The sequence below is a fragment of the Phytophthora infestans genome, genomic scaffold (assembly GCF_000142945.1).
Source record: "Phytophthora infestans T30-4 supercont1.32 genomic scaffold, whole genome shotgun sequence".
Classification (NCBI taxonomy): domain Eukaryota; phylum Oomycota; class Peronosporomycetes; order Peronosporales; family Peronosporaceae; genus Phytophthora; species Phytophthora infestans.
The window spans coordinates 388485-402784 of NW_003303727.1; the positions used below are offsets into that span (position 1 = coordinate 388485).

Below are 14300 nucleotides of genomic sequence, written 5' to 3' on the forward strand. Positions count from 1 at the left end.
CCTCTTGCAGGAACGTCAACTTCAAACATGTTAAGCTCGTCGTACCCACCTCCCACCAACCCGAGCACCAACGTTATCTTCACTGGAGATAACGTTGGCCAGCCTGGATATTCTCCGAACTGTTTACGCACCAACATTTTTTACACTAACTGTGTCACCATGTCTCTAACAAAAATGCAAAGTGAAGGAATGTGGCCAAGTCTCACCCCACCCCATCAATACTTAGGAAATATCACAATAATCCAAAATTTCGTGGCCGTGGAAATGTCATCCACATCATAAAACTGAGAACGATCTGTTTCTTTGACATATTTACCTACGTACTGCGCTTTATTTATCTTCGTAACTGTAGCAGATCAAGGGATTGTAGCTGTTATCGACAGTTGGATCGGACATGCCTGACCGAACAAGACAGTGTGTGCTGCCGTCGGACACGTGAATGCGCATCCACCGCTTGCGCATTCGCCAGAGGAGTCGTTCTCAGTCCCCTGCATGGCAAACGAGGTTCAGTAGACTTGGCTAAGACACTCAATCAACTCACTTTTGATTTTGCTTTCAACGGAATGGACAGCAAGTCAACTTTAGCAGCTTCAAGTCCGTCATATCTGGCACGACTCAGCACGACGCTGACGGAGACGTCGTTATGGCTGTGAGCCAGCCGGTGTTTGAGCTCGTCCAAGCCCCGAAGATCGAGGATTGGAGCCAGGCAGAAATCGTCGGTCTAAAAACATGTTTTGACAAAATTCTATTTTTCCAAGGAGGCATGATTCTCTGAGGCACGTCGCTCGGTAAGTTTCTTACATCTGAATGCACTAATCGAAAGGGTAGATCATGCTCTTTCCAATGGCCTAAATCGCGATTCGTACTTAGTTTTGTAATCATCTTTTCGTTTGACACCGTATATTCTGATGATGTACCTGGCATACCCCGCCGCCCGTCTGGTGAGACGTAAACCCGGTCTCAATAAATCTGCGGGGTAATATCATTGTACACACTAACTTCTGGCAACTAAACAAACTATATCTTAAGTTTTGTGATGAAAAGTACCTTGTGTCCATCACCATCCCTTCCTCATTGACAAATCATCGACATTTTGTACCTGTGCACTCTTTATATTTAGGGCTATTAATAAATTTAGAGGTTGCATTTGACACCCTGGTATGAGTAGCGTCCACTAATAAAAACATTAACGAGTACAATAACAAAAAGCGCGCGCCTTCTTTACGCCCGAACGGAGCTAATGAAAATTTTATATCATACGATATTTTTGATAGTAGCTATATTATTTCGATATTAAGTAGTAATAGTAGCTATTATTTTTTAAAAGCTAATATTATATTTTTTTAAAATTAGCTCAGAGATCTGAAAAATATTAGGTGCTAGATGAAATACTCCCTCTTAAGTACGCGGCGAAGCTATCGGCAGATTACAAGAATAAGGTATTAATAAGCCATCGGTTCACAGAGGGTAAGGTGGTCAGAAACGTACTTAAGTGAAAACATATCAAACAATATCAAATATTATCTTAAATTTTTCAAATGTCTAAGTTAATATTAAAGTGTTTTGCTAATTTAATATAGACTGAGTTACTATTGATATTTAATATCTAAAGTATTACTATTACTATTGGAGGTCCTCCAATCCAAGTACATTTATGTCTGACTACCCCTACCCGCTTTTAATAAATAAGTCTGACTACCCTCAATAACTAAAACCAATTTCTCTATTAAATACCTCCACTTTACCTAAGTACTGTAAAACAACACAAAATTTGTGTTGTTTTACAGTACTTGGAGGTCAGAGCTGACTTTACTGATATGAACCAATCATCGTCGCCGACGACCTGGAATCTGGGATTTCAGCTTTTTTTTGCAGATCTGATTAGTTTAAACAATCCTCTTTCCAAGCAGATCATCGGACAACATCCCTTCAAATGCGTATTTTTTTACAATATATTTGAACCAGAGCACCTAGATCAATTGGAGACAAGAAACTGCCGATCGAATTTCTTTTGTTAAAAATAAAACAAAAAATAATCAGTTTACTGTCCTTTATCTTCTTTGAAAAAGAAGAGTGCGGTCGTGAACAGCATGTCATCTGTTAAATGTCTTTCATTTTTAACTTCACTTTTAATCACACAATTACCGAATTTCTTGTGTCACAACTCACTCTTAGGTGGATATGGTTGCTTCTGATATGTCCCCATGAAGATCGGCAGAGGGTTTGGTATTATGTTAAAATGAAACGTAGCTGTCCTACCAATCCATTCAGTTCGGCGGGGTCCACATAATCTTTTGCATTGTAAACAGCTCTCTTTGAAGCTACTACTGGTACTGCTATGCACCCATCTATGTGTACAGTACATGCATCTTTTCCGGTTGGTATCCAGTCTGCAATTTACCATCTTAAGCCACAGTGGACTAACATCGAAGTTGAAACACAAGCTAACCAACCATGCGACACTGGAATGCAATGTTAATTGCAGCAATTTTCCTTTCGTGTCTGTCGTTCTCTGTGGCGATAGACTCAATAGAGCGGCTGAGGACATCTACAACGGCTGAAGTGGGGGAAGGAGAGAGGGCAATTATCGGTTTGGATAAGATCGCTGATAGCTTAAGCGATGTTGGCGTGTCTGGAGTGTTGTGGTTTTGGCTGTTATTTCAGAAGAAAACTGCTGATGATGTTTTTGCGTATCTGAAGCTGTGGGAAACGCCCTTTCCGATAAGAAATTGTATACTTTTAGCAAATACGTGGACATTGTCAACACAAAATACCCAGAAAAGAAGATGTCGGTGCTCGGAATGCTCACGGCAAAATATGGGGAGGTTGCAGTTGCCAAAGAGCTTGTGACTGCGAAGCGGTTCGCCCTATCCAAGGATATTGCTACTAAGCTGCAGACGGAGCAGTTGCGCGGGTGGCTGAATGGCGAAAAGCCTGCCAAAGATGTTTTCACGTTACTTAAGATAGTTGATGACGATGTCGCGTTTGCGATAAGTCCAAAGTTGGAAACGCTGGACGAATATATCAAACTGCTCAATGCTAAGAGCTCGCAGCACAAAACAGACTTGTTTAAGACGTTACGGGACGGTTTCGGAGGTGAAGACAAATTTGCAGTCGTGGTTTCGAAAGCTGTGGCGAATGCTCCAACTGCGTCTAAAGCAGGGCATGGGAAATACAATACCCAGTGTTATTTTGCGTGAATCACATCCGTAATAAAGACTACAATACCTGGCAACACAATAATAATCACTGCAATAATCACAATATATTGCTATCACTTAGTCTTCGATGCAACCGAGAAGGGTGGAGCAGTTCCACATACGGCGATTAGCACGAAGAAACATGGCCGTTTCAAAATTAGCTGGTAAAGTAGATGAACGTAGCGATGTAAAAACAAGCTTACACTCAGAGAAAAGTCTCTCGCACGTGTTGCTTGTCGGAGGAGCGCAGAGCAGGAGAGGATCATACTCGACAGACGCCTGCGATGCAAGCCGCGGCTTCTTGGCTTGCCGGAGGATGGAGGTCGTGAAGTCCGCCGCAGTCGGCACTTCCTCTTGTGCGGTAGACGGAGATAAAATAAAACTGTCGACTGCATGTAATTCATCCGCGGAGAGGGGTAGGTCGTTTTGCAGCTTCACTACTTCACTATTGCAGACTCGAAATGGGGCGAGTGAACAATCTGAGCTGTTGGCGCTAAGTAGTTAGCCGTGACAGGATACTTAGCAGCACACGCATCAAACAACAGGCGCACCTCGGCAAGCGTGCATGACTCCGCTTGATTTTTTCACACACACTGTCCAGCTCACGAAGCTTGTCCAATACATCTCTAACGCGGCGGTGCGCATGTCCACGAGGCACAAACTCTTCAACAGCCTCCACCGTCAGGATCGCATCACGGATCTTGCAATATCGGTCAATCATCTGGAATGTAGACGACCAGCGCGTAGTGTTTGCCTTAACAGGCTTGTAGTTGGTCGCCTTTGCCAGTGCAGTAGCATTTTTGACATGACGCAGCTGAATCATCAGGTTTTGAATCAGATCTATCTGAGACTGATAATCCTGTAGAAATCGATTCACCGCGAGGTTAAATCGATGACTTGCACAGCCAATGAGGGGGACGCCCATTCGTGTAGCCATACTCTGATTGGTTGCACAATTGTCCCCCACAACATAGCGCACCATCTGCAGGTTCTTCTCGTACACGCTCAGTACGGTGGATATATGATCCAGGTGGGCTTCAGCTGTCTGGCCGTCTTCCATTGGCGAAAGCGCAAGAAGGCGCTGGTGGCGCACACCATTGTAGACGTAGATCGCGTAGATGCCGAGGAAGGGAAGTGAGTGACTAGTCCAACCGTCGAACATTAAAGCAAAGGAAGTTCCCATCTCCTTTGCAATGATTGCTCCAACGGCTAGAGCCACATGACGCATGTACCGCTTCAGTGTCTTGGTAGTCGTAGGCTTCATTGTAACTACAGCACGCGTAGCCTTGTTTTCCACTTCAGTGATTGGTAGATTTCTCTCGATCACCCATACCATCCATTGGTAGATATTGCGCGTCACATCGTCCACAAAACCAAACGTGGTAAGTGCTGGCGTCTGCGTGGCATGAAGTTCTGCAAACCCAGCAGCATACCCAGCGTGCTTGCTGTTAAGGTGGCTGAGGAGGTTGCTGTACCCCGTGCCGGGCGTCTGCTTCCGAGGAAGCCCACAGGATTTACACTCAAAGCGACCTTCACCGAGGTCGCTGAAGTAAAATGCGCAGAGTTGACGGGAGGTCATCGTGGGTAGCGTGGTGGGTAGCGTGGCTAAGAGTGGTGGCTTGTTCTCTAAAGAGAAAATTGAGAAGTGGGGAGTGTGTGAATCAAAGCGCGCAGGTGTATTTGCAAGGCAGTAGAGAACTGTTGGTTGTCAGCGCTCCTGGAAATGGTTGGAAGCGTGTAAAATATTGTATTATTGTGTACAGTTATGTATTATATTTATCTTGGAAAAATCAATAGTAAGTTGCTCCGTAAATATAATACCCGTAATATTGTTATTATACTTTTTTTCCCATGCCCTGGTCCAAAGAAGCGCTCGAATTCCAGGAGATGATGTTTAAGCGGTGGGTCGCGAGCGACTATGATCCCATGACTGTTCTTACAAAGGTGTTTTATGTTCCAGAGAGCAATTTAGCTTCTGCTACGAGTGAAATGAGACTAGTCGCAAACCAGTATAGACCGGTTTTTAGCAGAGCCAACGGTATCGAGGTGCCCAGCGTTAATCCTCGACAGCTGACGACATTCATAGCAAAATACGAACGATAACAGAAACATTTAAGAATGCCACTTGCTAGCTGATAAACGATTTTTTTTACTACTCGATATTAATAGGGCATTCCTACCAAGAATGATCAATACTTTCGTGCGATACCCGGTTGCACGCAATCTAAACATAGTTTATCCGCACTATTTTAGTGTACAACAACAATTTGACGACTAGTACCGTGATAATCCGTTGGGCCCTCGTTCTTCGGTATCCCCAGTACGTATGCGTTTCTATTAATAATGAAGAGAACCTTGTGCACGAAGCGACCTCGAAGAGGGGGGAGTGTACACAAGCTCTACTTGAACTGTATCAAAACGTAATCAAGTGGAACAGTAAACTTGATTTCCTCCCAGGTTACATGTACCGACATGTACGGCTGATAGCATACAGTAATTTGCAGCACAATAGCTGACACGTCAACAAACGGATGCACGTAACCGACTACATGTACCGACTTGTTTACACTAAAAGATACCAAGGCTTGGTCACCAAGCCATTTCACAATTTGTCTATTTTTTTAGATTTTAAACGATATTTAAATTTTGATTTTGCTAATATTAGCTGGTTACGTACACCAGTAACACATGACAGTAAGGCCTGGAGCCCACCCAGGAGGTATGTGTAAAACAACCCCTGTACCGCCCCTCCTAAGTGCCCGGACCGATCGACGATTGAAAAGGCACGACGGCTTTAGTTCGGAGGAGAGAGGTTTCAACGCCATGAGCATTACTGAAGTGTTTAAGGTTGGCGGCAAAAGCTCGACGATCTGACTCTAGAAATTGATTACGGAAATAGAGATTCAACTAGGTACCGTAAAAATCGGCCCCAGTGCGACATCGATTTTGGTCAAAGTCAAGTCAAATATAAAATCATCAAGTTTTATTCAATGGACCCTTTTGATGACATCCGTCCTAAGCAGGTCTTTTAGAGATCTGTCTCTGGAGAATGTGCCATCAATAAAAATGGGAACGTCGCACTAAGGCCGATTTTTACGGTACTCGGAGTACGTTAATCCAAACTGACCTTTTTTACTCGATAAAAGTTTTGACGAGAAGGAAAGTATCTTAATATTAGTAGTGAAAAACATTAAGATGTAACATGCGTTCTTAGCAACACAATGAAAGATGGTACTCAGATGTTGGCGAAATTCACCGTCGCTGTCTATATTCTATAGGGGAAATGTGATTTTGCCCCATTATCAACCGCGGAGCGCCACCCCACGCAAGGGGCGCTGTCTGTGTACGCGTTAGCTAGAACTAGTAGGCAGCGACGATCAGCACACACGTAATATATTGTCACACAAGCGGTTAATAAAAGTTGTGGGCCCTGGGGACTCATATTGCGTCTTGAATAGCCATTCTAGAACTTACTGCTAGAAATATGATGTTTATAGCTTCGTAGTACGTTTATGATAATTTTACTTACAAGATTTTTTGCGTAGTAAATGTCTTTCATATTTTTGCGTGCAATCGTTTGTAGTAGTAGTACACGTAATTATTAAATTAGCGTTAGATAAAAAATACTACTAATACTAAATACAACAAATTTTTATTTCTATAGTGGCCTCCCACCCTACACGCACACAGGCCACTCCGTCGCCGCGACCAAAATAGCATATTCCTTTGTATTTGCGCGCGTAGTGTGCGACCCTAAGAGCATGTGCACCCTTACGAACACAATACGTAGGGTACATTAAACGCACTGAGCCCGGGTTTGTCATTGAATGAGCGCGTAGGCAAGTGATTAAGCAAGAGCACGAAGCGTGGAAGAACACCAAACCAGACTATGTACACGACGGAGTAGAAGTAGCAACATGAAATAAGGAAGTCCACGGACGATGAAAAAGGACTGAGTCTTTGTTGACTGCGCAGTTTTATGCAAAGCACGAGCCACGGCAGTCATTAAAAACACAGAATGACACCTATTTACGGAAGCGGATGAGAGATATAATGATTCTCCACATGCTGAAAAGCACGGGCCACGAAATAGCGCGCACGTTCGAAGCCAACGTAGAGCGCGTAGAGTGCACGGAAATAAATTCTCTCATAGCGTCACGGTAGTGCATGGAGCACGGTCGACGAACCAGGCATTAAGCCGCGGGGGACCATAGACGTGAGATCATTGAGCCTTGCAGCAGGCTACCAGGGTAGAACCAAAGCTCACCGAGCCACGGAGCACGATATTACGGCAGCGCACGATAAAGCAGACGACAGACCAAACGCGATACCACAAGATAACACGATGGTATGGACGGTTACCCAACCACTAATCCATGATACAACATCCAGCCACTGGCGCTACAGACGGGATATCACCGAGCCACGGAGGGCGATGCATGTAGAAGGGCGCATTCCCCGAACATCTGATACCAACGAGGTTATAAAGTACGACTAAGTGGTTTTTCAAGCCGTCATACACAGGGAAGAGGACACAGACAACCATTGTATACCGCATCAGTGTCGATTCACATCAACGCACACCCAGACGAGTTGCGGATCCTGAGGGGCGTGTGATTGTCATTACTGTATCGTGTAGTGTAGCGACAAAGTGTAGTTCCGTCACCTGTTCTAGCACTCTGCAACTTCCAGTTTTTTTGCATATATTGTAGTATACTACTGGGTGGAAGTGATGCATCAGACGAACAAAGCGATGTATATATCGGACTTGAAGAAACGTACCGAGTCGAACAAACTATTTACACTGCATGATTAAATCACATGTTTTGGCATAATTTTCTTCATGATGCTTGTGGACAAAGGGAATACGCCAAAATTTGGGACCAGCAGGCTGTAGACGTCAATGCTTGAGGAAACCATTCGGGCATATACACAGAGATGACGCTTGGGTGGAAGTGCCGCATCAGGCGAACAAAGCGATGCATTTTTCGTGTAATGGGCCTACTTTAAGCCCACTGTAGACGTTAGCGCACGTGTATGAGATAAAGTTTCGTTTCACTTAGTTTAACAATACTTTCGTCCGAAAGTAAGTATTTAATTAAATAGAAAAACAAAGCCCATTTCCAGTAAAATGAGAGCGGTGTTTTTGTTTGTTTGGGCTTCCTTCGAATCCATCCAAGCTAGAACTACTAGAGCTGGATAGGGTCTTGCATGTGCAATACGGTAGGTTCATCGAGCCATGCTTTTCGGTCGTGACTTGATACGGATTACCAGCTAATTGGCCACAATGGATTTGTCGAATACAGCACAACAGCGTACCGTGAACAGTACCTGGTTTCGGCGCAGCAAGTCATATAGCACTTTGTGCCGTACATGGACGGCTTGTCCTTATTGTAGACGGACATCGGATTGTACTGGCTGCAATTCGGAATGGTATCTTCATCAAAGCGTACTCGTGGACCCAGCCGGAATCCGCGGCGGAATGTCTTCTCGATTGTCTGCAGAATGGGTCGAACTTTCCAAGCTTTGTCAATCAAACCGGTTTGACTGTTATTGCTGGTAAAGTGAAGAAAACGCGTGATCGTCTTGAATGTCATGCTTCATCTACAGACCAAATGTTTGACGAGGAACGGCTCAATCTTTCCGCGATGACCAATGACCGCTCAACCCGTCTTTGTGTCCACAAAGTGTGCGAGCCACCAGCAGACCGATAACATGAATAACCTCGTGAACTTTGACGGCCTTCGTTTTTCAAGCTTCCGAACCATGTCAGCAAGGTCGACGACATAATTCTGCGGGTCCTTCTAACTCCCGTTCTCGTTGATTATGAGCAATCCCAGGGATGCACTCAAAACGATACGCCTCTGTCTCCTCCGCGATTTTCATCCGCCGCTTCTTTGAAAGAAAATAAAATAAAATTTCAATTGGCGATTCAGCATACACAGCTGCTGATCGAGTCGGCCCACATGAACCACCGTACAATTCAGCTACATCCAGCTTCACATCACCTACAGTGAGTACGGTACAGAGTTAGACTGTACATTATTAGTAAATTCTGTTTAAAACAGACTTTACGCCATGGGCTTCATCGTAGATATCCCAGCGTGAATTACCCAATACGCGCATCTCATCGTCGTCCTGCTCGAAAAGAACGCTCTCATCTTTAAATTGGGGATCTGATTCAATGTCACTCTCGTAATCACCGAAGTCATTTCCTTGTTCCTCAAATGCACTTTCGTCATCTTCGAGGTTATACTCGTCCAAAATTGGCTATTGATATTGTCCGACGCGGTAGGTTCAAATAGGGCCTCTGACCGGAAAGCGGCTAAGAATTCTTCGCCGTCAAAGTCATCCAATGTGTCAGACCTTTCATCAGGCTTGGTATACACCTCGGATTTTGCAGTGTCGGAGTATTCTTTATCATCCGGAATATAGACTTAATCGCTAACGACGTGTTCTGTATAGTCGGGAACCGGCTTATCTTGAGCGGACGGTAGCGCTCCATCCTGCACCTCAGACGTCTTTTCGCGAGAGGAAGAGGTCGAAGACAGCACCAAGCCCAGCGAGGGAGCTGGTACTTGCCTACGTAAGCCACTTGCTTCCCCATCGGCGGCCTCTGAACAGAGCTCAGTCTCGGGATGCCAACTTCCACTGGAAGATGAAACAGACCGGCTTGGCGCGCATACTTCATCAGACTCTCCTCGCCTGTAATGCAATATTCTGTTAGCAAAAGGTAATGTATCTGTTCATCAATACTGTAAAGCATACCGACAAAATAGCCGACGCCATTCTTGTCTGCGCGTAGTCCGCAAGACACGCCTGGTTTGACGTAAGAGTGGTGGCTGCTATGACCCGAGGGATTTCTCGGCTTCCATCTTTCCTTGACCAACTCGCGCCACAGCGCCTTGAAGGGTCTTTCGCCGGGTCCGTTCATCTCGTCTTGCAGAAACTAAAAAATGAGTGGCAACGAGGGGGAAGTGGTGCCATTGATTTAGAATTTCAAGCCTCTGGGTCATTTATATTGTATTTTCTATGGCGGTCGAATAATGCCCGTCAATCTTCCCTTCTCTTCTTAATCCAAAGCGATAAGTTGACCAAACCCCACTTTTACAAATACATATACGGAGGACTGGACTCCTTCTGTTATAACGATATCTCTGTAAAATGCAGAATATCGTCTTAGAAGGGTAAAGAGACCTAGCAATTTGCAAGGTTTCACCTCCTGATGGCAATGTTGCCTGTTGAAACCATCTCATCTCAACATAGTCTTAGTTGTTTGTGGTGCTAGACGCCAGCCGCTAGCTCACGCTTGCATAGAACCGTAGTCGGCAAGGTTTCACCCTGATGTGGAGAACAACCTTCCTAAAGCGAGTCGCTCAATGTTGCCTGTTGACACCATATCATCTCAACATAGTCTTAGTTGTTTGTGGTGCTAGACGCCAGCCGCTAGCTCACGCTTGCATAGAACCATAGTCGGCTACGTCGTAGCCGCGCCTCTATCTAACTAGAATATCCTAGAAAAAGCACGACCCCAACGCTCTCTCCGCAAAATTGGCGGTGTAGTTGTTCGTGGCGTTAGCGCTGCCGCTACCGAAGAGCATGGGCGTGCACGAGCGTACAGGGGGCGCGAACTTGGTGATGCATGCGGGTGTGGTGGTCGTCTAGGCGCGCTGCGGATTTCGACTCGCTGAGCTTATGAGGAAAATGGGGATTCAAAGCTGGTAACAGGCAAAATCAGCCAACCATACTGTAATAGTAGCAGATTTTTCATGTTATATGCCAATATTCCTTGATGTTTTACTCTGCCCCCGATTAGAAATAAATGATACTGGTTATTTATAATGGCCCGGGTGGTCAAACTGGCGCGTTACCTTACAATGAATTAAGTTTACGCGCAACCGGTGGGATGCCCCACAACAGATCGGACCACTTCTAAATTTTTCTGTCTGCTCCTCGGCCCACACTAAAAATGCTTACTAAAATCGTCACTGTCGCCGCTGGACTTGCCGCAGCGACGGTATTTGCCGACCAAGAGCTCTGTGGCGAGTGGAACTCCACGGAGACCGATGAATATATTCTGTACAGCAACCTGTGGGGAGCATTCGACGACCCCAATAGTAGTCAGTGCACGGGTCTCGATAGAGTCGTTGATTCGACTATTATTTGGCATATGAGCTACAGCTGGGCCGGGACCCCGTACCAAGTAAAGTCGTTCGCTAACGCGGCACTCAAGTTCCACCCAGTGCAGCTTTTACGCGTCAAGTCGGTTCCCGCGACCATCGAGTACGAGTTTCAGCACAGCGAAAACACCATCGCTAACGTCGCGTTCGACCTTTTTACCAAGGCGGCCATCGATGGAGAGGTCGAGAACGAAGTCATGGTGTGGACGGCAGCCCTGGGTGGTGCTTTACCTCTGTCGACGTCGGGCAAACCGATCAAGACGGCAACCATTGGCAATTTCGACTTCACCCTGTATCAAGGCATGAACGGGAACATGACCGTATTCTCGTATGTTCCCGACAAGATGATAACAAGTTTTTCGGCCGACCTCAAGAAGTTCTATGACGGGCTTCCGAAGAAGTACAGGATCAACCCGGCTCACTATCTGACGCACGTGCAGGGTGGCGCAGAGATTCTCATCGGAAATGGCACGTTGACTGTATCCAAATATCAAGCGGCAATCCACACGACTAAAAGGCAATGAATCCAGTACAACTAGCTAACTAACGATTGTAGGCAATTTTACTGCTAAAGTTGGATGGTAATGGTCAAACTCTTCGATACCACAGGAATTTCGCTGGCTTGAGTGATTCATTCGAAGATGGGATTCTTAAATAAATTCTCGACAGTTGTTGTTTCCATTGTTGTTCCGCGACCGATCTCTTGATGGCGCAAGCCTTTCCAAGCCCTATCCTTGTTTGAAGTCTGTAAAATATAACTGCATACTTAAGTATATAGTAAAATACATGCACATTCTATTTATACTGATTACCATGTTCGACGCTGATTACTCATATGGGAATCAAACATTAACTTTCACTTGGAAACGGGCAAAGTCCCAGTCAGAGCCCGAAACGCCCTCTATCGGAGATCACTGGTGACTCTTGCATCATTCCTCAACTTGCCTAGATGAAACTCTCTGCTGCCCTCACCACCATTGCAATCGCCACCGCTTCCGCCGAGACGGAATTCTGCGGCGAGAAAAACAAGACAGAGACCGCCGACTACGTCCTATACTACAATCTATGGGGCGCTTTTGACGATCCCAACGGCCACCAGTGCACGGGCCTTGATAGTGTCGACGGCTCAACTATCTCTTGGCACACGAGTTTTAGCTGGAACGGAACTGCGTGGCAGGTCAAGTCGTTTGCTAACGCGGCTCTGAAGCTCGACCACGTTCCAATCGCAAACGTCACATCGATTTCCTCGACTATCGAGTTCCTCTTTGACTAAGAAGAAAAAATTGGTTGCCAACGTCGCCTTTGACATGTTCACGACATCAAGTCTTGGTGGAAACGCAGAGTATGAGGTCATGGTATGGCTTCAGGCCATCGGTGGGGCTGGTCCCCTTTCAAACACTGGTAGACCGGTCAAGGAGGTGAACGTGGGTGGCGTGGATTTCAGTTTGTATCACGGCAAGAACGGTAACATGACGGTATTCTCCTATGTCGCCGCTAATACCACGAATAGTTTCTCGACTGACTTCAAGCAGTTTTTCGACGAGCTTCCATCCAACAACACGATTGCGCCCGAACAGTACTTGATCAACGTTCAGGCCGGCACCGAGCCTTTCGTCGGAAACGGAACGCTGACTGTATCGAGGTACTCAGCTGCGGTTAACACTGCCTCGACGTAACCTTACAGGCGGTACTCCATTAAAACAGATTACTGGACCTGTGTAGCGTTTGACAGAACGAGAGGTTTACTATAGTATTGGCAACATAATTTGACGCCCACGTACAGTTACATGTAGCCCGATAAAAAGAGTAAAAAGGGTACCGCTTGCTTCAATTTCATTTTTTGCTCTTTAGTTTCAATTTTTAATTTGATGTGGCCCTATATTTCATGTAACGGGTTCTTCCAAATAATATACGGTATACCATTCCATTAGTATACCCAAAAATTGCATACTTTTGGAGTGGAATTAAAAATTTGAGGCGGCACCAGTTAGCAGACTGTGGTCGGTTGTTTTTCAATATACCGAAAGACTTTCTTCGCTTCGACTCTGGGACGTCCCAGCGCTGAACAAATAAGTTTTGTGCTGTGGATTTATGATATTGAATTGCTCTATATAATCGTCCAGAGCTTCTAGCTTCCCACTTGACGCAAACCAATGAACATTAACTTCACCTATCTTCAGTAACGTGAAAACATCTTTGACGGTCTTATTGTTCTTTAGCCAATCGTGTAGCTGATTAGCCTGTAGCTTCGTTGCAATACACGTGAACCTGGTGGCCTCCTTCGCGTTCACGAGACATTTGACAACAGCACCCTCGCCATACTTTGTCGTGAGCACCCCAACCACTGACACTTTCTTCTCTGGGTACTTTGTGCTGGACATTTCCACGTAGCTGATCAATACCTGCAGCTTTAGACTGGCAAGAGCCGCATCCACGCCTCTATTCAGCTTTAAGTTCGCGACTACGTCAGCAGGTGTACTTTCATGGCCAACCAACATTCAACTTCGTTCCTTCGGTAGCTCGAGAGAATTTCGATTTCATAGGAGCCAAACCGATTGTGGCCCTTTCTTCGTTCTTCTCTGTAGTTATGAGTCCTATTTGGATATGCACTTTAGTTCGTATGACCACGACCACACACTTAGAAGAGAAAATGGAAAGTAAGATTAAAAACTCATTGGCGGTGTTTGCCTCGAAGCTCCAACATTCTTCTCAAGCGAGCTTGAACAACTTCTCAAGCTGACACCCACTTCACTTGACTTCATTATGCTCCGACGCACTGCTGCGCTTATACTTATACGCAGAGTCCCATAGTCCGTTGATCTTCAACTTCACCAACGGCTGTAATCGACCAATGGATTACATCTGCACTCATGGTGCTTCGCCAATATTCATTCCAACACGCCTCCCACGAAGCACATCC

General features: G+C 45.5%; 2 protein-coding genes across 2 annotated transcripts; both read left to right on the forward strand.

The window, feature by feature from the left end:
- Positions 1-2454: 2454 nt before the first annotated feature.
- On the forward strand, positions 2455-2850 carry PITG_14059 (uncharacterized protein; the record flags this gene model as incomplete). Its single annotated transcript, XM_002899149.1, has 1 exon — positions 2455-2850. The coding sequence occupies one exon, from the start codon at positions 2455-2457 to the stop codon at positions 2848-2850; it is 396 nt and encodes a 131-aa protein (XP_002899195.1).
- Positions 2851-12329: 9479 nt separating this feature from the next.
- PITG_14060 (glycoside hydrolase, putative) lies at positions 12330-13056 on the forward strand (the record flags this gene model as incomplete). The annotated part of the gene is made up of 2 exons (XM_002899150.1): positions 12330-12611; positions 12658-13056. 2 exons carry the CDS (start codon positions 12330-12332, stop codon positions 13054-13056), a joined length of 681 nt encoding a protein of 226 aa, XP_002899196.1.
- Between the last annotated feature and the right edge of the window lie 1244 nt (positions 13057-14300).